The sequence below is a fragment of the Adiantum capillus-veneris genome, chromosome 25 (genome assembly GCF_014529385.1).
Source record: "Adiantum capillus-veneris isolate H3 chromosome 25, ASM1452938v2, whole genome shotgun sequence".
NCBI lineage: Eukaryota > Viridiplantae > Streptophyta > Polypodiopsida > Polypodiales > Pteridaceae > Adiantum > Adiantum capillus-veneris.
In genome coordinates this window covers 31,126,808-31,153,752 of record NC_140955.1, presented here as the reverse complement: position 1 = coordinate 31,153,752, position 26,945 = coordinate 31,126,808, and the positions used below count along the sequence as shown (strand labels likewise).

Sequence of the window (26,945 nt, the reverse complement as noted above, 5' to 3'; positions counted from 1 at the left end):
GGGTTCTTACAGCCACTGCCATTTTTGGATAAGCCATGGGAAAGCATTGCTATGGACTTTATCTTTGCTCTTCCAAGAACGCCGACAGGGAATGATGGTATATGGACGATTATTTGCAGGTTCAACAAGCAGGCCCATTTTATTCCTGTCAGGAAGCAGATAAAATATGACCAGATGGCACGGTTGTTTATGTACAATGTATTTAAGTACCATGGTATGCCACAATCGATTGTCAGTGATCGTAATCCTTGCATGACAAGTTTATTTTGGAGAGGATTGTTTGAGAACATGGGCACTATGCTCAAGTTCTCATCATCTTGTCATCCACAAACTGATGGACAGTCAAAAGAGGCTAATTCTATTGTCCTAGATCTGTTGAAATGATGTGTGCCAGACAATAAGAGCAAGTGGGAACAGTATTTACCCATGCTTGAGTATGTGTACAACAATACGGTGCATTCGTTCACAGGCAAGGCACCTTTTGAAATTGTTGAAGGTGGCAAAAAGGTTCCTTCATTTTACATGCAAAGGACAAGATCTTTGAGGCACATCGATATGTTGAAAACATGGATGAAATGTATAAGAAGATTTAGCTTGCCTTGGAGAAGACTCAAGCAAAGCACAAAAGGGTTGTTGATCGTCACCGTCGTGAATTACTGTTTTCACCTGGTGATTGGAAACTTTTACGATTCGAAAAAGCAAGGTTAAAGAAGATGAAGGGCAAGAAAAGGTTATTTCCGAAGCTCAGCATGCGTTACTATGGGCCTTTTCAAGTGCTTGATAAGATCAGTGATGTTGCTTACAGGCTGAAATTGCCTGATGCTTGGAAGATTCATAATGCGTTTCACGTGAGTCTTCTAAGACCCTTTGTGGGTGATGTGTCAGATGAGGACAAGTCAGAAGTTGAGGAACTTGATGAAATTTTGGTTCCTAAGCAGTTTTTGGCCCATAAGGAAAGAAAAGTTAAGGGACAGCTTGCAAGACACTATTTGGTGAAGTTCAAGAACTATCCACCTATGGATGCAAAGTGAAAGGAAGAGCATGAACTGTCAGAGTCACCAAATGTATTGCAGCTTTACCTTGAGGCCTTTGGGTTATAGCCTACATATGCCCCAACTCACCGTGTTCAAAGGAGGGGTAATGACAAAGCTAGTACATCAAATATACATATGGATTTAGTGTAATATAAGTGTGCATCGCTCTTTAAATGTATAATGTTCACTTCTAACCAAATGTTGCAGCTTTACCTTGAGGCCTTTGGGTTACAACTCTTTAAATGTATAATGTTCACTTCTAACCAAATGTTGCAGCTTTACCTTGAGGCCTTTGGGTTACAGCTTATGTATGCCCTAACTCAACGTGTTCAAAGGAGGGGTAATGACAGAGCTAGTACATCAAATATACATACGGATTTAGTGTAATAGAAGTGTGCATCGCTCTTTATATGTTAAACGTATAATGTTCACTTCTATCATAGGCGGAAATGACAAAAGTATGAAGGTCTCATTAAGTCATTTGTATCGATGTCTTATCATCTTTCTTGCGGATACGTGCCATGATAAAAGAGTGTTGACAACACAAAATCATCGATGCCATGTATTTATGGTATGCAATCGAGAATGTTTGCGATTTCAAGAGAAGGGTATGTCACGAGGACGTGGCAACTGCTAACCTTAGTTGTTTGTTCCTTTCCGATGATTTTCGTTTAATTTTTAAGACCCTCTTTTGAAGTTGCAAATAGCCGAAAATTGTAAGGCCAATGTGAAACAGTAGTTTCACTCGAGTTGGTCGGCACTGGAATTCCAATAGTAAACAGGTATCTAGGCTCAGTTCAAAGTCATCTAGGTCCCCTCGCCGCACTTCATAAGTTGGTGGATACTAGGAAATTAACTCCATAGAGGCACAATGACAAGGTGGGGTCACCCAGAGAAAATCGCCCGAGAACTGGGCTACATTGCATTTTTGGATGTGGTCCCAATGGTGAAAGATGGTCAGATGACGAGTGAGAGTTCAGTGAAAGCATCTCCTAAAATTTAGGAAACTGCTATTCTGGGCCATGAAATCTGTTCGCGTCATTAGCTCCGAAATGACAAGAGGAACATTTCATTACTCTGTTGCTAAGTCAATTGTAATGAAAACGGTCCATGAACTAGCGGAATTAGGAAAATTAAAGAGAGCATTTTTGTGAGACTACTTTGAGAACATAGAGAGTGAACTTAATTAACGGTAGCGACATAACCATCATACTTAATTAGCTTTGCACGAACAATACTTTTGCAAGAGAGAGAGAATTAGAGAAGTTGACGACAGTTGAGGACCAGATTTATGTGGAGCCAGTCCCCCCTCCAATAGGCTTTTGTAATATAGATTCTCCCATAGAAAGAGACTTGGTATAATACAATCTTTGTGTTCCTTGTGACCTCGGTGATGCTATGAAGATGGAAAACTTCATGCATCACGAGCATAATATAAATTTTGTAAAAGCATTAACCATCTCCGGCCTCAGTCCTAAGGCCTCAAACACCTTCAAAGATGGAGAGAGCTAGCGGGGAATGAGGGTAAGGAAGAGGAAGAAGAAACATTCATAGGAGAAAGAAATAGTTCCTCACTTATCATCACTCTTCTTGCTTAGCATAGCATAATAGCACAGAAATGAAGATGGAGAAGATGACAAGCTTAAGCATAAGCATTGCTCTTGGTTGGATTTGCATTCCATAGCCAAGAGTGTTGGTGTAGGCTCTCGACTTCTCAACAAGCTTGGATAAGAAGATGGAGTTCTTCCCCTCTCACCAAGTCAGAATGTGTGAAAAATGAGTCTGTGAGAGAGTGTATACCCCCCAAAAATGAGTGTGTGAGAGAGTGTATACCCCAAAGCACACCCCTTCCTTGCCCCTCCTTGTAGCTCAAGCTTGAAGGTCATTGGACCCCTCAGGCCTAGCCAATCACATGCACAATGCATTTCAAGCAACATGGATAGCATTAGGACAAGTGTCCACCTTACCTCTTTGAGAGAGAGAACTTGAAAATATCTAGATATTTGTTGAATTGAACTACAAGCTCATTGGACCCCTATTTAGCCAAGCCAAAAGGATTCAAGCACACCATGTGGCTAAGCATAGGGAGAGCTTGACATGTGTCCATGTGCCCCTTGAAAAGGGGGTGCCCTTTGGGTGAGTGGAAGGTCAAGTCAAAGATTCCCCTAACTTTGGGGCTTTTCCCCTCCTTTGTAGGGTCTTTTTTTGACTCAAGCATCTTACCTCCTATGCATGGAAGATTCTCAAGCACCTTCCTCATCTAGCATGACAAGCACCTCAAGCACCTTAGTCAGCAAGCACGACAAGCACCTCAAGCACCTTCTCACCTCAAGCACATCCCTAGCTTGCCTAAGGTCTAAGGACTTTTAACACTAACCTTTGGAGGTCTTTAATGAAGCTAACCCTAACGTCTTTTAAGCTCCATTAGATACAAGTTTCTCTTTGATAAACTACCTCCTTTTGGACCCATATTGAGATGTAACCATCTCTCCTCTTGGTCCCTTGTTGAGATAAGTCTAGAAGCACTTATTGCACATTGCTCTTTAGTAGACCGTCTCCTTTTGGACTCCTATTTCTCCTTTTGGTCCCTGGTGGGATGGGTCTAGAAGCACATATCTATATCCTAACTCTTGTTCCCCTTTTATCTTCCCATATTAAATGATTAGTTTAATATGATAAAATCATTTGGTAATGTTGGATATTATAGTTTATGACATCAACTGAGCAACCGATTGAGATATTTTTAGACCAGAAGGTTGAAAGCGGGGAATTTATGTATGAGTGTCACTTGGCATAATTTTGGTCATTTTCCAACTTAAGAGAGAGAGAAGCATTAAAACCAAACGAAGGCTGCATTTTTCAGCTATATGGTGGATTGTTGCAGGTACCAAGCTACTGTGTGCTTGCCTACCCTCTATGTACAGTGAAGTGCAAGAACCGAAGCCTTACATAGCATTGACTGCTCTCTCTCCCCTCCGTGCACTTATGTGATGCCCCACAAGAGGGCTCTTCATTTGACCTATGTACAGTCGATTGCCGAGGCAAGAGCCTTTTGCACAGGTATTGGATTAGCTAGTTCGTAATCCCCCGCAAGTACAAGTGAATTCAGAGAGGTTTCACGTGAGAAATCTCGTCTGACTCATAGGGCAAGTAGCCGTACAAGTGCGGGAGCTCGAGGACTTGCGACGGATGCGACCGGCTCGCGAAACGGAGCCCAAAACAGGGAAATACAGCCTGCTGTGTATTTTTGCAGGTTTAGGTTTCGGGCCTAAACGGTCCCTAATACCCCCAGGAGGTCCGGGGACGCAATGGGACCGCTCTACAGGTGATTTGGCGCATTAGCAGAAAACACAGAATTCAGCATGCTGCAAATTCTCGCCAGGTTTTGCAAAGTGTCCGTATGCGTCGGGAAGGTCATCTATTGCGTGGGGATACTGTCTGCGAAGCATCCTAGTACAATTATGCTGCTGAAATCGGGCCAGAACAAGTCATTTTCAGCCCAGATTATGTGTCACAGAAGTAGCTTTCAGAAAAGCAGATGAGGTGGGCTAACATCCTGTCACAGTTTCACTTCCAAATTGTCCATGTTCAGGAACAAAAGAACTTAGTGACAAATGCATTGTCTCGAAAGTCCTTGGTTCTGATTATTCCCACGATACATCACCAAAGCTTCGAGGATATGGTCGACATTGCTATGGACTTCATTTTTTATCTTCCCAAGACTCAAAGTGGGCACGATGGCATTTGGACAATTATTGACAAATTTAGCAAGTAAGCTCACTTCATTCCAGTAAAGAAGACAGTCAAGCATGATCATTTGGCGAGATTGTTCATTGCACAGATTTTTCGGTTACATGGCATGCCTGAGTCGACAGTCTCGAACAAAGATCCCCGATTGACGAGCTTGTTTTGGAGGGCAATCTAGGACAACATCTACTACGCAGTTGTAGTTCTCATCCTCATTCCACCCGCAGATAGATGGGCAACCTGAGAGAGCCAATTCAGTGGTTTTGGATTTATTGAAGTCTTACATTTCATATCAAAAGACTCAATGGAAAAGTAGTTGCCTTAGGTGGAATTCGCCTATAATAACACGGTTCACTCTTTGGCGGGGAAGGCGCCATTTGAGGTAATCGAAGATACTAAGAAGGTCCCTCCATTTCTAAGCACCAAGGACAATATTTTTTATTTTGAAGCAAATCAGTACACGAGGAATTTGGACATTGCTTTTGCCAAGGTTCGCGAGGCTCAAACAAGTGATACAATCACAAGGCCTGCCAATGATGAAGAGATGCACCAAGTAACGAGGGCAAGGCAAGCCTTTGTTGGCATATTATGGTAGTATGGCCGTATTAGTTTACGATTGAGTCAACGATTAGGGCCTATACTAGTTACATATGTGAAAAGAATGTAGCAATTTTCAAATATTGAGACTTTGAATCAAAATTCTTCATCAGCAAGATTATTAGGCAACTCCAGGTGAGGCGTCTTACCCTTAAAACTTCTTAATCGATCATGGCACAGATGTCTACAACAAAGGGTAGACTTTCATTGCCAGGAAGTCGCATAATTACGTTTACAAGACCCTTTGATCTTGTCAAGTACAAGCTGCACGGTAGTGAGGATGGACAGAGTAAGTGCATCAACAAATCATTGAAAGAATGAACACATGATTCTAAGCACCAGAGCTAGTTCAGATACTTGTTGCAGAACGAGTAAGTGCATCAATAAATCATTAAAAGAATGAACACATGATTCTAAGCACCAGAGCTAGTTCGGATACTTGTTGCAGAACGATTTTTTAATAATCCTAATGAAGATCTGATGTAGCTCTAGCCTAGAATATTTGAGAGCGCAAACAGCACGAAGGATTAAAATGCAAGCATTAACGACACAAGTACTACACCTGAGACACGCAACGCATGCCTTATGAGCCAGAGAAATCATGCCTCTCTAGAGGTGGCATGTTACTGCAAATGGTTGAGCAAATTCTCTAAACGTAGTGGGTCAAGTCCACTATGAGAAGAGAGCATTTCCGAAGCCTTGTGCCGTTCTACCAAGTCATTGCGAGCTGAGTTGGGTTGTTCCTCTTCAAATTCCTTCCATTTTGCCTGCATCTTATCAAGCTTAAGCTTGCAGTAGTGCGGCTTCAACTCCTAGGGCTAGGGAGTGAGCTTGAAAAACATGCATAGGATACGTTGCTGAGGAGCGGCAGCGACGAAAGCGCACAATTCACGCATGGATCGTTTTGAAGATTGAGACATACTCCTCAAAGAGAAGCAGTAGGACAAGGTTACAGGTGCGAGCAGCATGGGAGAAGTGGAAGGGGAAATAGAGGCCAGGAGACTGGCTATGGTGGGTGACATCCAGGAGGTTGGAGTAGGAGCTGATCAGCTTACCATAGAGCTTTCCTCAGAATGTCATCTGTGCAACAGTACTGTGATAGAAAATCGTCGTCCTTCCCAACACCTGGAAGAAGATGATGGTCAATGTTGTTGACACTGCGTCTGGCAACAGCGGCAGCATGGAATCCATGCATGATTAATATTTGGTGAGGGTAGATGACTAGCTAAGTAGCAGATTTCTGTGGCGTAAGCACCAAAGCATACGGTTGAACAAGCAGCATATGATGAATTGCAGATTTACAAGACCCGAAAACAATGGATGAACAAGCAGCAGGTTATGAAGTGCAGGCTTAAGAATAGGTGATGTATCACTGGAGCCAGAACTGCAGCAGGCAAACACTACAGCCTACATGCTAAGCCCTACAATATATTGCAAGGTCTTGCAAGGGGACACCAGCTCAAGAGTCATGATCCTATGGATTGCATCATTTCTTTGTATGCTGATTGGCGGCCCTCCACTGTTGAAGAAATTGGAAGGCCCTCGACCCCTATAGGCCCTTCTTGCGAACGGGTTGCAAGTTGCAGATCATACAAAACAAGCTAGTCAAGCATTGCAATCACGTTACCACACATTAACTATGGCTTGCTCCATACTCAGATTCAGAGTCCAGACTTCAGATACACGGGTGACGGTCCTGGTCCTGGACGGAACTTCAAGGAAGGAAATAGGCTAGTAGCATCCATCCTTCCCCTCTCATTATGACACATCATTGAGCCAAGAGCCCCTTCATTTCCCATCATCACAGATCTTTGATATGTATCCAGTAAACAGTTTATCGTTTCAAATATTTAACCACATGAGTGGCAGAAAGTGTTGCCGATGTTTCATTACATGTCACAGGGAAAAATGCTTAATCATAACAGAGTAATTATTTTTGGCATGTTCAATTTGCGAGAAATAAGGAAACTCAGATCTGTGCACGAACAGACCCCTAAGAAACTAGGAAGAGCATTCATAATACAAGCGCTCGACTCTTGAGCATGAAACTCTGCAACCGAAAAGCAAAAACTTAAATAGGATAGATTACTAAAGCATTCGAAAACACACTGAGGCAGACGCTTGACTCCCAACCCTGCAAATCTGCAAACAAAGAGAAAAACCTAAACCGGGATGAATCAAACTAAAAAATTGAAAAAGTTTGAAGGAGTCTCACCATGCATGAATCTGGAAATGAACTCCATGAGGTAAGCGCCAACAAGCAGCCCTCTGGAACCACCAACGCTATGAGCAAGACATCGGGCTGGGTTGCAAGCAAACGTAGGGCTGCAAGCGCGTGGACAGAGAAAGGAGAAACCCGATGCGGTAGGCCACCACTAGCTGAACAAAAGGATCGGGAGAGTCATGAGCACTCATTCATGAAGCCCTGGCAACCCTAACTTGCCCTCAAGGCTCAACTGCAATACCTCATCGAATAAAGACACAACAACGATGTGAATCAAGTCCCTAGGGCAGCTTCGTCAAGTCTGTGACATCGCTGCCTCGTGCCGACCATCATCTCCTCAAGGGTTGTGCCAAATGTCTCTTCAACGTTCAAGCATTGCAAGTTTCATGGCTCATGTACAACCCAACATTGAAACTCCATGTTAACTTAGGCTGATCATACGGTAGCATGGAAGTCCAAAATCCTTTCTTGGTAAATAAGAATTCATTTCACATTTCAAAACTCAAAACATGTCCATCATTAGATTTACACACTCTTCATTTAAATGAGTGCCCACTATCTTATTTCAACCAATCAGCATTTTTGACCTATCAAAAAATGCTTGAAAATACAACTCGACCTTTTCTTTATTTTAATCAGCAAAAAGAGAAGGCATCTCTATAGCCTTTGCCCTTTGGGCAGGCCAAAAAAGTCTCAAGCAAGGCATAAGAAGGCAACAGATAAACATCGATGCCACTTGAACTTGAAGGAGGATGATTGGGTGCTATCACATTTTGAGAAGGCACGCCGAAGAAACAAAAGAGAGAGGGCAGCTTTTTCCAAAGCTCAGCATAAGGTATTATGGCCCTTTCCAAATCCAAGAAAACATAAATGATGTATACTTCAGACTTAAGTTGCCAGACACTTGGAAGATTCACAATTCTTTTCATGTGAGTCTCTTGAAACCTTTTAAGGGTGAGGTGCTAGTTGACAGGGAGCTTGATGAGCAACCTGAAATGGAAGAGAGCGAGGAGATACTCGTTCCAGAACAGATACTAGCTCATAAAGAAAGGAAAGTGAAAGGTAAAGTGATTTTGCGGTTCTTAGTGAAATTCGAGAACTATCTAGCATTGGATGGAAAGTGGATGGAGGAGGACCTAGCAGATACTCCTCAAACATTGGAACTTTACCTTGAGGCTTTCGTCTTAGTTGCGTCTATTCCGAAAGATCGCACAAGTCAACAGGGTTGAATATGTGTTGCATGAGAGGGGAGTCACTCCACTGCTTTGTCACAAATTACCTAGACGGAATAAAGTCGTTGATTTCCCTTTGGACTGCATGGATACTGATGCGCTGACAGTATTCTATTGTATGACTTTATGAATAAGGAAATTGGAAATGGAAATTCCCGAAATTGAATTTGATTGATGACCAATTGCGCTGACGAGCCTTCGAGTAGAGAGAACCTGCGGGCAATTGTAGTTTGCTCAAGCATTAATATAAAAAGAAATACCGAAAGGGGCGCCAGTCTTCGGGGCCAATCTCTTTGGGTAGGGAACTACGTCGGGCATGTCGACTCAATTGAACTGTGATTTAAGTGTGAAGTATTTTGAAGTGATTCTCTCTTGTGTGTCGTGCCAAATTCTCGACTTGGGGTGCCCAAGTTTGTTACCATGCCAAATTTCTAGTCAGGAGGCAGTTGCCGTTGCCGCCACTAGCTTCGACCAGAAAGAGGCTTGTGAGTGGCAGAGAGGGGCAAGCAATATTATGCTCCATATATTTAATTTGGACCCTTGTGTGAGTTATCGGTGTTTGAACTCGTTGGTCTGAGTTCAAGCAACACGCAGCTGGCAGGGAACCAATCAAACGTATCTAAAACACTATGGATGAGTGCACCAATCCATTGTTGTTGGTCGGATTATGAACAGAATGTGTTCCACAGTTCATTATCTTGAAGTATTTTGGACGTGATTCACAACTGGGGATTCTTTGATGTAGTGTTGTCTACAACTCAAAACTTTCTAGAAGGCAACCGATGCTCAAGATGGCATTCTTCTAAGGAGCAAAGTTGAGGGTAGCAAATCCGAGGTGTATCCAATGGAGTGTACAGTTGCTCAGGTGTCCATGGTAGCTACTACATCGACTTGGTCTCACTATTTATGTTCACTATGAGCTACAGAGAGGTGTTAGAGTTTTGGCATCTCAAGTCAATTGCACAAAGTGATCCCATTATTTATTTTGGCTTTTAGGTAATTAGTTTTACTTCTTTGTCAAAGTCTAGGTAGGGAAGGTGGTAATATGTGTGACCCCTTGGCCCCATTGTACATTGTACCCCTTGGCTCTCTCAACAAGAGAGGAACTGATCACATCATGCATACTACCTGGGTCAAACAATATGACAAAACGCTGCCCGACGTACGACCATAACATTTAATGAGAATCATCAATGGGAGGGTCATGAGAAACTTGGGGCACTCGTGTTATCATTCATTGCATTGACAGAGGAAGTGGGTTCTATGGATTCTTTAGATTCATTCGATTCAAGCTTAGGACACGTTCTTTTTATGTGACCCTTAATGTGACAATGAATGTCACCAGCGTGTGACTACTATCTATCCTTTTTGTTGATTTCTTTCTTATTATCTATTTACTTTCACTTTTTGGAAACACCCCTCGGGAAATCTAACTGCCCTGCATTGCATAGCTAGTGTGGAACTGTCCAGAGGGAGTCCAGGCCTGAGGGCAAGAGAGCACTAAGGTTGGACAAGGACTATGGTTAGCCAAGTGGGGTCATTGACTAGCCAAAGTGGAATCCTTTGCTACAGAGGCTACATTTCAGTTTTGGATGTGGCCGCAGTGTACAAAGAGGGTCGGATGACCTAGAAAGATACAATGGCAGCATCTCCTAAAATTTAGGGAACTGCTATTTTGGGACCTGAAAATGTGTTGGCGTCATTACCTCCGGAATGACAAAGGGAACATTTTCTTACTCTGCCGTGAAGTCAACTGGGCAACCGGTTGGGAGATTTTTAGGCGGCAACCCCGAAACGGGAAAATGCTTGTAAATGTGCCAAGTGGCACATTCTGGTGCAGTTTCTAATGCAAGAGAGAGTTGGCGCTGAATTTGAAGGGAAGAAGGGCTCATTTGCTGATTTTGTCACAGGTTAAGAGCTATGGAGTGCTTGCTTTCCCTCTTATGCACAGTGCGGTGCCAGGAGTGATGCCCTGCACGCTACGCACTGCCCTCTCTCTCCCCTTTGGCAGTATGTTATGCCCCTCTAGTGGGCTCTTCATTTGACCAATGTACAGTTGTGTGGGTTCATGCGCGATTGCCGAGGCAAGAGCCTCTTGCACAGGTACTGGATTAGCTAGCAGCTAATCCCCCCGCAGGTACAGGTGAATTCGGAGAGGTTTCACGCCAGAAATCTCGTCCGATTCAAAGGGCAAGTAGCCCTACAGGTGTGGGAGCTCGAGGACTTGCTAGGGATGCGACCGGCACGCGGAACGGAGCCCGAAACAGTGAATTACAGCCTGCTGTGTATTTTTGCAGGTTTAGGGTTTTGGCCCTAAACGGACCCTAATACCCCCAGGAGGTTCGGGGACGCAAGGGGACCGCTGTACAGGTGATCTGGCGCATTTTCAGGGCTGAAAACAAAGAATTCAGCGTGCTGCAGATTCTCGCCAGGTTTTGCAAAGTGCCCGTATGCGTCGGGAAAGTCGGTCAATGCGTGGGAATACTGACCGTGAAGGGTTCTAGTACAGTTATGCTGCCGAAATCGGGCTGGAACAGTGGAAATTCAGCCGAGTTTGTGCGGGGCAGCTTGTAGGAACCACAGCGTTTATTCCCTCTTTTGAATAATAAAGAAATACCGAAAGGGGCGCCTAAGTTAGGGGCCAATCTGGTGTCCGTCTACTCATACAGGTGCAATCTAGCAGCCTGTATCCCTCTCCCCTTTGTTGTGTCTTGAAAGTACAGGTAAAATAGACGACTAATAATGGGTGAAAGCTAAATCAAGGTTTAAAGTAAAGTCTACCGCCCTTTTTGGATTGAACAGGCCGGTTACATGGTTCCATCGACGGGATTAAATCACTTTTTCCCATAGAAGTGAGCCTTGGTCAGTTTTGGGCTTGAAGACACAAGGGATCATAGACCAGACACAGGGAATTGCAATTATGGCTGACAGACCAGATGATGTGACTGAAGAGGTTTCCTCTTCACAGGGTCAACAGACACATGAAGTGGGTGAGTCGTCAAGACCACCACAGACTGATGATGATATATTCAGGACCCAGTTGGTTACTGCTGTGGCTATGTTCACACAAGTAATGCAGAATCCGAGGTTTTTAGCCTTTCTGCAACCTCCTGTTCCGTCTCAGCAAGTTGGGTCACTGGATCATATTCAAAAGCCTGTTAAGGCTCGAGTACAGGTGATTCATACCGCAGAGTCAATGGAAACACCTGTACACTTGACGGAGAACATGCAGTCTCCACAACGTATACCTAAGGTGCAAGAACAGGTGGCTGAGATGCCAGTTTTTCAAGCTGTACCAGTTCAGCCCGCCACCTTTCAGCAGCCTATAGCTGGTTCTAATGGGCAGGGAAGCAACTTACATGCTATGCAACAGGTCTTCCCACCACCTTCAGTACACCCTGGCTATTTTGGAGGTGGATCCGTATTCCAGAGCATGGCTGGTCATGCACCTGGAAATCAGTTTTACACGCCAGGAACAGTGTTTGGGGGTGCTCAAACGATGATGCCTAACCCCATGTACAGTGTCATGGGTATGCAACCAGGGTTTCAGAGCACACAGGGACAATTTGGGATGCCACAAGCAAATTTTGGTATGGCTGGAATTACAAATCAGCAGCCAAATATGGCATTTCCAGGTCAAGTTAATAGCGGCCAAGGAACACAGATGAACCCTAATAGTGTTCCCATGTTTCAGTCACTTCCATATGACAATTTAACGCCGCTGGAGAGGCCAACTCCGTACAAAGAAGGTGGCAAAGGAGTGTCATTCACGACCTTTACAGGGTTTGATGACAGGAGGAAGGCTCTTTCATTCCTCCAGCAGTTTGACAAGGCCTATGCAGGGGGAAACTTTACAGAGGCTTCAAAGGTCCGCAAGGCAGCCACTTTCTTGACAGGGAATGCGGGACAATGGTGGACAACTTTATTGCTTCAAGGGCAAGCTCCGTCCACATGGATTTACTTCAAGCAGATTTTTGCAGCAGCATGGTTATCTGATGACTTTGAAGCAGATGTCATGACAGAATGGCATCAGCTTAATGCTGCCACTTGCAGAAATCTGGATGATTACAATCGGAAGTTTTGGAAAGCTCTACTTCCAGTAACTTCCTATAGATTTGTGCCATTGACAGAACAGATTGAAAAATACTGTTGTGGCCTACCTAAAGGATTGAGAAAGTACTGCACGAAGACAAAAGTCACTACTTTGACGCAGCTCATCGAGGTAGCAAACACTGGCAATGGTTTGCTCAAGGGAGAAGATTGTGAATTTAACACTGGCGTCAAGGCAGGATCAGGCAAGAAAAATTCAGCCAAGAAGCACGTTCCCAATGAGGCTCCTAAAGGGACTCAGGAGTCAGCCAACGCAGGGAAAGACAAAGCTACGGCTGAATCAGAAAAAGGACCAGCAAAGAAATGGAAAAGACGTTTTCCTCGCAAGTCAGAAGAGCAAAAGAAGGTCCTGAGGACAGAGAACAAATGCTTTATATGTGAGCAGCCTGGCCACATTGCTTACAACTGTCCTACAAAGAAAAGGCCAGCTGATTCTGAAGACAAGGAAGACAAGAAAGGAAAGAAGCCCATGGCTGGTCTAGTGCCAGATATGGTGGGCGACAAGCCAAATTCAGATGCAAGTGAGCTTTGCAGAGCATGGGGAAAGGTTAGGGATCAAACAGTGCTTATCTTCTTTGATCCAGGTGCCAAAGCCAACTTTATTTCCCCAGAATTGGCTTCAAAGTTGGGAATCAGACCTGAAGAGATGGGGTATACAGCAGAGGCAGGTTTGGCATGTCCTGGCCATACAGAGGCTGTGACACCCATCATTGGAAAGTTGCGTCTACATATCCAGTCCTATGTAGATGCTGAAGAATTTTACATCATGCCACTGGATGGATGTGATGTGTTGTTAGGTATTCCTTGGTTATTTCGTGTACAGGGAATCATGGATGCCTACAACAAAAAGATCACTGTACAGAGCAGGGGAAAGACTCACATTCTGGATGTAAAGCTTAAAGGGGAGTCTATTCCTACTGTATCAGCTTCTGCTATTACTTCTGTAATGAAAAAGCATCTTTCTGCGTACTTGGTTTTTGCACGTGAAGTGTCAGATTGTGATGAATCAAATTTATCTGTGCTAGATAAAGAAAGGTCAATGTTTTTACAACAGTATAGTGACTGTTTTTCCGATTCATTACCGTCTCAATTACCGCCAGAGAGACCCGAGGACCATGCGATAGATTTGGTGCCAGGCAGTAGCCCACCAAATAAGCCTCCGTACAGGGTTAGTGCGGCTCAGCAGAAAGAGATAATGGGCCAAGTACAGGAGCTGTTAGAAAAGGGGCTGATTCAGCCCAGTTCATCTCCATTCTGTTCTCCAGTGTTGTTGGTGCAGAAAAAGGATGGCTCATGGCGTATGTGCATCGACTACCGTGCACTAAACAAGAATACCATCAAGAATAGGTTTCCTATACCTAGAATTGATGATATTATGGACAAATTAGAAGGAGCAGCTATGTTTAGCAGGATAGATCTAAAGAGTGGGTATCATCAGATCCGCATTAGATCAGAGGATGTGCACAAGACTGCTTTTAGAACAACGTTTGGCCTTTACGAATTTTTAGTGATGCCCTTTGGTCTCACAAATGCTCCTGCTACGTTTAATAGGATGATGGACAGAATTTTCCGTCCACACCAGCAGTTTGTTGGTACGTTCTTTGATGACATGATAGTCTATTCAAAGAATGAAGAGGAGCATAGGCATCACTTGGCCATTGTGTTCAAAGAGCTACGCAGTCATAGGTTGCTCATCAATGCAAAGAAAAGTGAGTTTTTTCTGGAAGAGATTCACTTTTTGGGACACACTGTCTCAAAGGACGGTGTCAGAATGGATCCTGCAAAAGTCGAAGCGATCAAGTCATGGCCAAATTTGAAGACGGTGCATGATGTCCGAAGCTTTTTGGGACTATGCTCCTATTACAGAAGGTTTATCCGAAATTTCGCTGAGATTGCTTCACCTTTACATGCTCTTCAAAAGAAGGCAGTCACCTTTAGATGGACACAGAAAGAGATTTCAGCTTTTAATCTCTTAAAGGAAAAGATGACTTCGGATCCAGTCATTGTGTTGCCAGATCTTAGGAAGTCATTTGTGGTCCAGTGCGACGCCTGCGGTAGTAGCATTGGTGCTGTGCTAATGCAAGATGGCAGGGTAGTAGCCTATGAGAGCAGAATTTTGCAAGGGCCAGAGATGACCATGCAGGTCTATGAGAAAGAGTTACTGGCTGTGATTCATGCGCTCTTAAGTTGGAAACACTACCTGCTAGGTGCAGACTTTGTTGTCCAAACGGACCATCAGACCTTGCGATACTTCTTGACACAGACAAAGTTATCTGAGAAGCATATGCGATGGGCAAATATCTTGTCCATGTTTCATTTTCAGATTGTGCATGTGGAAGGCAAGAAGAACGTTGTGGCTGATGCCTTGTCAAGGAAGCCACAAATTTCAGCTGTGTCGATTCCTTATCATCATGAACTTGATGATATGAGAGAACAGTATGCAAATGATGAAGATTTTGCAAGGGTCTTCGAGCAGCTAATGGATGGACAACGTCATGAACACTATCTTCTCAAAGATGGGTTCATGATGATGCATGGCAGATTGTGTCACAAAGCCATTGCGACGCAAAGTTATGGAAGAGAGTCATGTCCCACCGTATGCAGGGCATCGTGGTATCGATGCTACAGTTAAAGCGGTAGAGACATTCTTCTATTGGCCTACATTGAGAAGGGATGTGGATGCCTTTGTGCGAGAATGCCTAATATGCCAAAAGGTCAAGTTTGACAGGCAAAAGGCACCAGGGTTATTGCAACCACTACCTATTCCAGATAAACCATGGGAAAGTATTGCTATGGATTTTATCTTTGATCTTCCGAGAACGCAGACAGGAAATGATGGTATTTGGACCATTATTTGCAGATTCAGCAAACAGGCTCATTTTATTCCTGTCAGGAAGAAGATAAAGCCAGATCAGATGGCACGCTTGTTTATGAGCAATATTTTCAAGTATCATGGCATGCCACAGTCGATTATTAGCGACCGTGATCCACGCATGACAAGTTTGTTCTGGAGAGGTTTGTTTGAGAATATGGGCACCACGCTCAAATTCTCTTCGTCATTTCATCCTCAAACAGATGGGCAGTCAGAAGAGGCAAATTCTACTGTCCTAGATCTGCTGAAGTGCTATGTGTCAGAGCATAAAGGAAAGTGGGAGCAGTATTTGCCATTGGTGGAGTATGCATACAATAATACAGTGCATTCATCAACTGGCAAGGCACCTTTTGAGATAGTTGAAGGTGGCAAGAAAGTTCCTCCCATACTGCATACAAAGGACAAGATATTTGAAACAGATAAGTATGTTCAGGACATGGATGAAATGTACAAGAAGGTCAAAGTGGCCTTAGAAAGGACTCAGGCAAAGCAAAAGAAAGCAGCTGATCGTCACCGTCGTGAAGTGGTATATTCACTTGGTGATTGGGTGCTTTTACGCTTTGAAAAGGCAAGGTTAAAGAAGATGAAGGGCAAGGAAAGACTATTTCCAAAGCTCAGCATGCGTTACTATGGGCCTTTTCAAGTGTGCGACATAATCAGTGATGTTGCATATAGGCTGAAATTGCCTGACAGCTGGAAGATTCACAATGCGTTTCATGTGAGTCTTCTCAGACCCTATGTGGGTGATGTGCCAGAAGATATGCCAGCTGAAGATCAGCCGGAAGTCGAGGAACTTGACGAGATCTTGGTCCCTGAACAGATTTTGGCACACAAAGAAAGGAAAGTGAAAGGCAAGGTTGCTAGGCGTTACTTGGTAAAGTTCAGAAACTATCCACCAATGGATGCTAAGTGGATGGAAGAAGGTGAACTTGCAGAGTCACCAACTGTGTTATCACTTTACCTGGAAGCCTTCGATTTGCAACCTACCTTGACCCCTTGAGTTTCAAAGCTAAGTGGATTGTCAGTGTGGCAATGGCTTCTGAAACAAATGATGTACATGGTATTTAACGTGAGCTCAAATCAAATACCTGTTACATGAATGTTAGAGCTGTACAGATTGTCAGTTTGGCAATTGCTCTTATGGAATGTCCAAAAGTTTGATTAGTGCTATAGAAGTGAGTATTTCTTGTCAGTTTGTCAAGAATACAGTGATTGCTTCTATTGAAGAGTACATGTGTAACTGCATTCTTAAACTGTCGGTTTGGGTATGCTCGAAAGTGTTACGGGATCCAACGTGTACTATAAGACAGTGGCAAAATGTGCAGCTACCATTTTGTCATTGGAAAGTTAGTGACTCAAAGCAATGGCAGAGTGCGAAGCTACCACTATGTCATTGGGACAGGGTTCACACGCAGGCAATACATGAGTCGACGAGGTGTTGAATACACCAGGGTTGACAATGAGCATGTATGTGTCGTATATGTGTTGACAGGTGTTGAATACATCAGTGTTGACAGTAAGCATGTACGATATAGATGCAAACGAGGACGTTTGAGATTTCAAGAGGGGGGTATGTCACCAGCGTGTGACTACTATCTATCCTTTTTGTTGATTTCTTTCTTATTATCTATTTACTTTCACTTTTTGGAAACACCCCTCGGGAAATCTAACTGCCCTGCATTGCATAGCTAGTGTGGAACTGTCCAGAGGGAGTCCAGGCCTGAGGGCAAGAGAGCACTAAGGTTGGACAAGGACTATGGTTAGCCAAGTGGGGTCATTGACTAGCCAAAGTGGAATCCTTTGCTACAGAGGCTACATTTCAGTTTTGGATGTGGCCGCAGTGTACAAAGAGGGTCGGATGACCTAGAAAGATACAATGGCAGCATCTCCTAAAATTTAGGGAACTGCTATTTTGGGACCTGAAAATGTGTTGGCGTCATTACCTCCGGAATGACAAAGGGAACATTTTCTTACTCTGCCGTGAAGTCAACTGGGCAACCGGTTGGGAGATTTTTAGGCGGCAACCCCGAAACGGGAAAATGCTTGTAAATGTGCCAAGTGGCACATTCTGGTGCAGTTTCTAATGCAAGAGAGAGTTGGCGCTGAATTTGAAGGGAAGAAGGGCTCATTTGCTGATTTTGTCACAGGTTAAGAGCTATGGAGTGCTTGCTTTCCCTCTTATGCACAGTGCGGTGCCAGGAGTGATGCCCTGCACGCTACGCACTGCCCTCTCTCTCCCCTTTGGCAGTATGTTATGCCCCTCTAGTGGGCTCTTCATTTGACCAATGTACAGTTGTGTGGGTTCATGCGCGATTGCCGAGGCAAGAGCCTCTTGCACAGGTACTGGATTAGCTAGCGGCTAATCCCCCCGCAGGTACAGGTGAATTCGGAGAGGTTTCACGCCAGAAATCTCGTCCGATTCAAAGGGCAAGTAGCCCTACAGGTGCGGGAGCTCGAGGACTTGCTAGGGATGCGACCGGCACGCGGAACGGAGCCCGAAACAGTGAATTACAGCCTGCTGTGTATTTTTGCAGGTTTAGGGTTTTGGCCCTAAACGGACCCTAATACCCCCAGGAGGTTCGGGGACGCAAGGGGACCGCTGTACAGGTGATCTGGCGCATTTTCAGGGCTGAAAACAGAGAATTCAGTGTGCTGCAGATTCTCGCCAGGTTTTGCAAAGTGCCCGTATGCGTCGGGAAAGTCGGTCAATGCGTGGGAATACTGACCGTGAAGGGTTCTAGTACAGTTATGCTGCCGAAATCGGGCTGGAACAGTGGAAATTCAGCCGAGTTTGTGCGGGGCAGCTTGTAGGAACCACAGCGTTTATTCCCTCTTTTGAATAATAAAGAAATACCGAAAGGGGCGCCTAAGTTAGGGGCCAATCTGGTGTCCGTCTACTCATACAGGTGCAATCTAGCAGCCTGTATCCCTCTCCCCTTTGTTGTGTCTTGAAAGTACAGGTAAAATAGACGACTAATAATGGGTGAAAGCTAAATCAAGGTTTAAAGTAAAGTCTACCACCCTTTTTGGATTGAACAGGCCGGTTACAATGAAAACAACGACCTTCCTTATAATAAGTGTTTTGCTCTTTCGACGTGATGTATCCTCCTACAATTCCTTGTGCTACCTTTTCATCTGGAGTAAGCTTAGGTTTAGCAATTGTGTTAGCCTTATCCTTAGATTCATTGAAAGAATTCTTTTTTGAGAGACTGTTGGAAGATTGGTTAGAAGAGTTACCATTCTTACTAGTCTTACCGTTCTGAGGGTTCTGAGAAGTCTGCGAGGTACTTGTGGAAGTCTTGTTCTCCTTAGGCTTTCCCTTGTTGTGCTTTGTCTCCTATGCGAGAATAATTGCTACCACCTTGTTGAGATCGATTGGATCGAGCACCTTGACATCGTACTTGACATACTCGTCCAATCCAAAAGAGAGAAGCCTCTTTGCGCTCATCATCCGATTTTCGTAATTGAGGACCTAGCTGCAAAACACGATTAGAAAAAGACATAACCGGCATACCATGTTGCTTGAGATTGCGCCAATCCTCTTTCAATCGTGCGAGGTACTGAGGTGGCATAAACCGCGCCTTGAGTTTGTCTTGGAAATCAACCCAATTGAAGAAAAGGGGCGTGAATTCTCTAGGTGCGTGGCTAGCTGTGCCTCTTGCCATGCGTAGTACCAATTGATGGCATCACCGGCAAGGTACATAGCTGCCATCAAAACCTTGCTATTTCTTGTCTTCTTAGTTGTCGCAAAATAAGCATTAAATTGATGCAACCAAGAATGAATAACCGTAGCATCCATCTTGCCATCATACTTATTGAAAGTCTAACTTCTCTGTGACCGGGTTGTTGGAATCCGTATCGTGGCTTGCGCCACTTGATGAATTCCCACGATCCTTGGGTGGTTCGGATTTCGAGGCAAGTACCTGTCGAACCAATTCTTGAGTTCGTAGTTCTCTTTGAGCCTCTCGCTCGATCTCCAAGGCCGCGCTTTGTGCTGCCTCTTCCGCCTTTCTTTGTTGTTTTCTTTCTTTGCGTGCGTCGCGCTCGCGTTCTAAAGCAAGGCGATTGTCTTCTTGTTGTGCGGCAAGTCTTGCATTTCTTTCGTCACGCTCACGGTCCTTAGCTGCTTGCTCACGGTCCTTAGCTTCTTGTTGTTCTGCTTTGCTTGTGAGTTGTGTCAACGCAACTCGATTCGTTTCTTGTTGTGCCATCATGTCCAACATCGACTTAACCATCATCTCCATAGGAGTGAGTACAACTCGTGGCGTAGATGGCGAAGGGAGAGGGTCGAAAAAATCTCCTGGTGGGGAAAAATCTTCGCCGCCTCTCTCATGCTCATCACCTGTATGCAAAGTATCCATTCCGCTTCCGGTGACGACCATGCAATATGATCTTTAGTTCTTAAGTTCACGAGGAACTTGGGTTCTTGAGAGTCTTGGGTTCTTGGGTTCTTGGGTTCTTGAGGATCTTAAGGTTCTTGAGGTTTTCTTTCGCTTGCAAATCGCGTTTGAGAAGGATCTTCTCTTCACCCGAGTTCTACTCTTTTCCGCGGGCGCACCCCTTGGCGGCCTTGCGCTCACACCAAGGTTGCTTTTTCCCACCTCACGTCGATTGGCCGGCCGCTAAGTGCACTGTCCGCTCTCAATGAGTGAAAAGAGACACAAGGGGAGGATGGACAAGCCCTTCTTTCCTGGGATTCCTGTCACTCTTCAAAAAACACGATTAGGAATCGACACGCCAAAGCGAACTTGGGTTCGTGAAACCTCAACAAGCCAAAAAAAAATTATGTGGTTCTTGTGGTTCTTTGCTTGAGTGATACAGAACACTGCCAAAGCTCTGATACCAATGTAAGGTGCAACGGAATGATTGTTTGCGCTTTGCTCAAGATGAGTGCTCCGAACCGTGCTCAAGGTTCCTTTTGATTCTTATGGAAGGGAGAGCCTTCCATTCTTAATGGAAAGTGCTATGATCACAACAAAGTGAATGGACACTGTGCGTGCAAGTGAATGAGACTGAGAGATAGAGAGAAGAGAGATACGACACCAGAGACGTTGTAAAACCCTCCTCCGAAGGCCCCACTCTCGTCGACGAGAGTGGTCTACTTACGATTGCACAAAGTGGTACAATGACGATGCAATGGACTGATGCAACTGGGACTATGTCGGTGACGACAACGTTGACGACTTAAGGGCTGAAATCTGCGACCTTCTATTTGCTGTCCATAAACACGCTATGGCTGAAAATCTGGGACTGTTTTCGGTGGCTGAAAATGACTGTTTTGGCTGCGTTTTTGAGGGCTGAAATTAGGGATCTTCTGCAAGTCCTTATGGCTGAATCTGATGCTATTCATGCATGCTGAAAACGCTGCCTATCTGCGGCCAAATGGGCTGAAAATAGTAAACGTTGGGGGCTCCCTGTAGCGTTAATGAAAACGTTGGTTGGCTGGGGCAGTTGGCGATGATCAAGGCTGAAAACGCAAGGGCTAGGGTGAGGTGTGGCGATGATAGCAAAAAAGCTAGGCTTAGGGACGTTCCGGGCTCGCCAAGTAAGGCTTGGAGAGGTCTTGCTGAGAGAGAAGGGGTACCTGCTGCCTGAGGGCCTGTTGTGCTCCTTGCTCATCCCAAAGAGTGCTAGCTTTGGTTTGCTTATATATTTCTTACCCAAATTGCCCTACCTACTTTTGTTGGGAAGTCACTTAAATTTATAAGTGAAAAATGTTAAAAATAGGGAAAATAGGCTAAATGCACTGGAAAAATCCCCTAACTGATTCTAATGAATTCTGATGGGAATACTGATGATCATGTTGTGTGCAACCAAAGGATATGCATCTATACCAAGTGACTGGGCATGCACGGTCTACGAAGACTCACAAAAGTGCCAGATCACTTCTAAATCTAGACTGATTGGATTGACTGAACCCTGATCATGCTGTAGCTTGTCCACGGACACATAGGGTGGATGTGTCGCGTGACATTAAAGAACTTCTAGAGCACCAACCGAGGGGACTAAAACCTTATAGGACAAAGCACAAAAGCTGAGGCAGATTTTCGTAAATCATATTCATTGCCACGTTGCACTGTTGTATGGAATTGCGCTAGATGCTTTTGGAGCTCATTGCTTTTAGAGCAAGTGCTTTATGGGATCTGCTTTTGGGCATCCCTTGTACGTTTATAAGTGCCCAAAGTGCCCATTTCTCATAGGACATCTAGACACAGAGTTTCGAAGAGGACCCTACGAGTTGTATCTTGGCAAAGTAATAATAAAGAAATACCGAACGGGGCACTAGTCTTTCGGGCTAGTGCGTCTAGAGATGGACCTCCGCCATTCCGTGTCAACTCTCCTCTTCTCTCTCCATCTCTAATGAAGTTCAGTTCAACTATTTGCAGTTTCTACTCGTGTGTTGATATTGATTTCTCGCTTGGAGTGTCCAAGCCTGTAACAGAAAGCCTGAACCTTGGCTTGATCCATGCATGCATCTCTCCCAAGTATTGTATGTTCCTCCACTACAACTCAATCTCCTATCAATGCATGAGGTTTGTAGACTTGGCATGCAAGTCAAATTTGACGAGAAAAAGTCTTACAGCCAAAAAAAAAAAGAGGAAACATTGCAAAGCATGTCAAAGAGCAATGGAAGGTGTGGTGACGAGGGAACAGGGAGACACACACACACACACACACACAGAGTGTGTGTGGACGTGCCTTGCCGGCTAATCTACCGGGCAATCTATGTACAACCTTTGGCTTGTCTACCACACCATCCTCCAAAGACTCAATAGAAACTCTAGGCTCTACCAAGGGAGTAGGAGCCACCACCTCAGCCTTACGCAGGTAAAGAAATCGGACGAGTGTTATCCATCTGCAAGTTTTGCGAGTCCCAATGAAGATGAAGCTAGGTAAACCAAGGGTGTGAAACGTGGAACACGTGCAACACTAACCACCTCACTTGACTCCGAATCCGAATTTGACTTCTTTGGGCAATTCCTCCTAATATGCCCCTATTCTCCACACTAATGACATCACCCCCTCGTTGGATCTCTCACTAGTACAAAAGTATCATCCTTTCATGCCCTTAGCTTCTGCTTTCCTTTCTCGAACGATTGTCTAGCCGGGGCCTCTAAGCCCCCTCTAAACAAGCGCCTCATATGTCAAATCACTCATCCTCCCTTAAGTAATCAAGGCTAAATAGAAAGCACTATATTTGGGAGTCAAATGAGTCATCACGATTATAGCCATATCTTTCAAAGAGATCCGCTTTCCTACCTGAAGAATCACCTACAATGTAATTCTTTATGGACTTCAACTGCTAAAGGTCGATAGTACACAATGGGGTTAGTGACCACATCCGTTTGGCCAGTATGTTGGCTACACATATCTATCTCTTAGTGTTTTCTCTCTTCTATCTCTCTTATCTCTAGTGTTTTTGCAAGAGACCGCAAGCAGTTCCTTCTCTTTGGTGCAGCAGCCTACAGGCCTTCTTCGGCATTTCTTTCCTTCTCTTGCAAGTTCCAAGCAACCTCACGTGCCATGTTTTCCTGGCATTGCAAAGTTGCATAGATTTTGTGAGATCCACCTCCCCAATGGTATACCCATCGCAACCCGTACATTCCCTCGCATATGCCACCATATTACCAACATCTTGCAGGTAAAGAGGTCGGATCTAGAGAGGTGTGCATTTGCCGGTGTTTGTATTATAAGCTTAAAACAAAACTAACCAAAAATCGAAGGGCAAAAAAAAAAAAGGGCGAGCCTAGAACAAACAAAACAGAGACCTAGAGGCAAAATCAAAGAGGGATGCAAGTTGCTTACCCAGCTGACGACTGTCGCTTGGGCAGGAGTAGGCCTCAAGCCTGCTGCATATAGTAAAGACTGTTGACAAGACAAGACAGTTAGGCCACACATCAAAAGCAATGTCACTTCTTTCAAAATAACATCTTGTGCAGCCACATAGACAAAACATAGAAGCAGCGCACCGACACACGTATATACGCTATAAATACAAACATAAAACCATTCACTCATGCAAAAGTAGGTATTAAAACATCACACAAATTCTAAGTTTTGCAAATATGCACGAACTGATTACAACTGATTACCAAGCCAAATATAGAGTATGATAAACAGTGTGAGCGCACGCATGACTAGAAGCATGTATTGTAAACAATTAAAAATTATTTAGGGTTGTGCATGTATGCATCTCGTCTCAGAATGTGAGCATTCAAACTTGCATAAGTACATATTGTATGAATCCGCACCGACAATTGCATTGCCCTCCACAATGCGAGGATAGGAACATAGACTGATGGTGTGAATCATTTTTTTTTTATCATTGAGCTTATTGTGATGTTCATGTTGCATGACACACGTTCAATTCCATACAATTTATTTCTTTAAAAAATTTGCACCTGCCGAATTCTGTGGTACCTGGGTCGAGAAGACAGAGAGCATTGCAGATGAAAAGTGTTGCAAAGCTCGAAACTGAGAGTAGGTCAGATACCCCTCAGAAACACTGTCCAAGCAAGAAGAACCTCTGTAGAATCTATCAACGAAGATGACTACATTTTGGAGCAAAGCAAAATTTGTACCTATGAGGGTAGCCGAGAGGGAAAAATCGGTTCAGAAAAGACTCCACCATGCGGTTAGGAAGTGGGCGTTCATCTTTCAGGGTCCTGGTCTGCAAAACAGGGGCGAAACGGGAGTTAACGCCGAGCTATTCAAAACGCCATTTCAGGAATTGGGCGGTGAATATACACAGAGAACGTTGAGAGCAGGGCCTCCGAAAGAAAACTCTTGTCGCACGTTTTCCTTTTGCTCCACCCATCTCAGCGCCTGCTCCTGCTGCTCCACCATGGACGCGGAATATTCCACGAGGATTGCCTATGGCACAGTGAACTTGTGAAGCCTATGGAACAGTGAGATCTAATAAGCGTGCACTCCACCGCTCGCCAAAACAAGACGACTGGCCGCTCACCATCTGGACAGCTTCTCCGTAACAGTAACCAAACTAGTTTGCCTCGATTGCTTTACTCTGCGCGTGGTAAGAATTCAAAAAAAGTGATAATGGTGTGGCTCTTACCTCATGGCATACTTTGTGATGATGGTTCGTTAAGATATCTTCTCGAAGCTTTCACCAGAAGCTCTACGATCTCGTATCATAAATAAGATTTTGCATGAAAAGATGTATGAATGTAAACACTTTCACATTATATTAAAAACAAAACGAGATGCATTTCGTGCACTTACGATAATTGTGCTCATTAAAAATAAAAATAAAAACCATACATATGTATGGTGTGAAGTTGGTACCGTTCTTCACATTTATAATAATACCTTAAGGAGCGTCCCTCTCCTTCGCCACTTTTATCCCCTTTAATGTTGAAGGGGGACTTATGCTTCTCCTCCAATGTTAGAGGGACTTTCTTATTGTAAAAATATTACAACTTTACAAGGAAGAACTCATTACCAATGTTTTATGAAGACATGTATCATTTCACGTTGCCTTGTCGTGGCGTATTGTCAACGTGTCCCTTTGTTGGGCATCACAAAAAAATTCTTCAGCCTTTGTCACTCTCATCTACAATCTTTTAAATAAAAATGATGTAAATTTATTGTTTTAATGTATTCATGATTTAATTTAAGTACTTTTGAGATCACATAAAGGAAATCAAAATACAGAATATAAGTGTACCTTTGGTATCGGTCGTGTGGATCAACGCACAATCTTGGATGGAGCCGCTTCTAAACCTTCCTTACATTGTTTTGCCACCTTCCCACCAATATACATTCTACCATCATCATCCATTATGCGACTTCTGCAAACATGTCGATTGATGTTGAATATGTCGTATCGTTCGTTCGTAGGCTCACATGCACACATACACAAAGTCGTAGTCTTTGGGGTATCCCATTTGACATACATATTGATCAAAATACGGCCAAGCATGACATCTTTTCAACAGTCTCTGACTAAAATTATCAGTGTGAATTATTATGTGCATATCAGCATTTTGCGTAGATCCACATGCCTTCAAGATGCATGAGTATGTGATTGAATTAGGAGAGAGGCTATCGCTTTGCATCCGCTAAAAACAGCCTAGAGATTTCTGGTCTTGCTCCTGTTGCGCATATCCCGCAATCAATGCACTCCAGCAGACGACACTCCACACAAGAATGTCCTCAAGCACTTTCTGTGCTCGCTGAAGTACACCACATTTGGCATATATATCGACCAAGGCGTTGAGAAGCACAACATTTATTTGCAACAACCCAGAGACCAACAATATTAGAGTGAATTCTAAAGCTCATATCGACATCCTGCATAGAGCCACATGCCTTCAAGTTGCACATGTCGGTGATTTCATATGGATAGAGGCCCTCACTTTGCATTCGTTGAAAACAGCCTTGCTCTTGTTGTGCATATCCTGCAATCAGTGGGTTTGGCATACGTATGGACCAAGGCAGTGCGAAGTACGACATCTTTTATCAATAGCCTCTGACTAACAATACAATTGTGATTTTTTTGTGCCCACATCAGCATCTTGCGTAGAGACACATGTCTTCAAGATGCATACGTAGGTGATTGCATCTAGAGAGAGACCCTCGCTTTCCATCCGCTAAAAACTACTTCTTTTGTGCATATCTCGCAATCAGTGCACGTTGTTCCGAACACTAAGCGTATTCAAGTGGCACACATAAGCGCCATTATTGCTATTCACGATATAAGCATTCTGGCACATGGTCAGCAGGGTGGGCGTTGTTGAGGTTGGACTTAGCATTCTGCCATTGTATGTTGATCAGAAATTAGAATAATTACCACCTCCATTTGCTAGACGACCATCTGCTACATATTGAAGGTGGTGATGATCATCCATGGCTCTTGATCCTAGACAAGTGAACTTGATCAAAAACCCATTTGCTGCTCCACTGATGATGTTGTTGACATATTGTAGATGCAACATTTTGTCTACAGAGTCGGCATGCTCAGTTGTGGCATGGACGCCATTGCAACAACTTGCATGCTTACTACACTCGTTCTAAGGGGTGGAGTGGTCGTGCGAATCTGGAAAGCCATTGTTTGCGTGCAAATATATTGGTGGCACATGAGTAGAGATGTGGGAGAGATGCATAGGGGA

The 26,945-nt window shown here is 44.1% G+C and overlaps 1 protein-coding gene across 3 annotated transcripts in view; it reads right to left on the bottom strand.

The window, feature by feature from the left end:
• RUS2 (root UVB sensitive protein (Protein of unknown function, DUF647)) overlaps positions 1-24,840 on the bottom strand; it is a 46,385-nt gene extending 21,545 nt beyond the window's left edge. The window contains exons 1-4 of one of the 3 annotated variants that reach the window (XM_086500621.1): positions 24,565-24,840; positions 24,399-24,487; positions 24,238-24,322; positions 23,623-23,682 (exon numbers count right to left, since the gene is read on the bottom strand). In XM_086500621.1, coding sequence (XP_086356747.1) covers positions 23,623-23,682; positions 24,238-24,322; positions 24,399-24,487; positions 24,565-24,663 — 333 coding nt within the window. In that variant the 5' untranslated portion in view covers positions 24,664-24,840. Of the gene's footprint in view, positions 1-7,467; positions 7,521-7,593; positions 7,758-7,843; positions 8,277-23,622; positions 23,683-24,237; positions 24,323-24,398; positions 24,488-24,564 lie in introns of those variants that run through there. The other 2 variants (XM_086500620.1, XM_086500622.1) reach the window with 2 other exon arrangements.
• Positions 24,841-26,945: the final 2,105 nt, after the last annotated feature.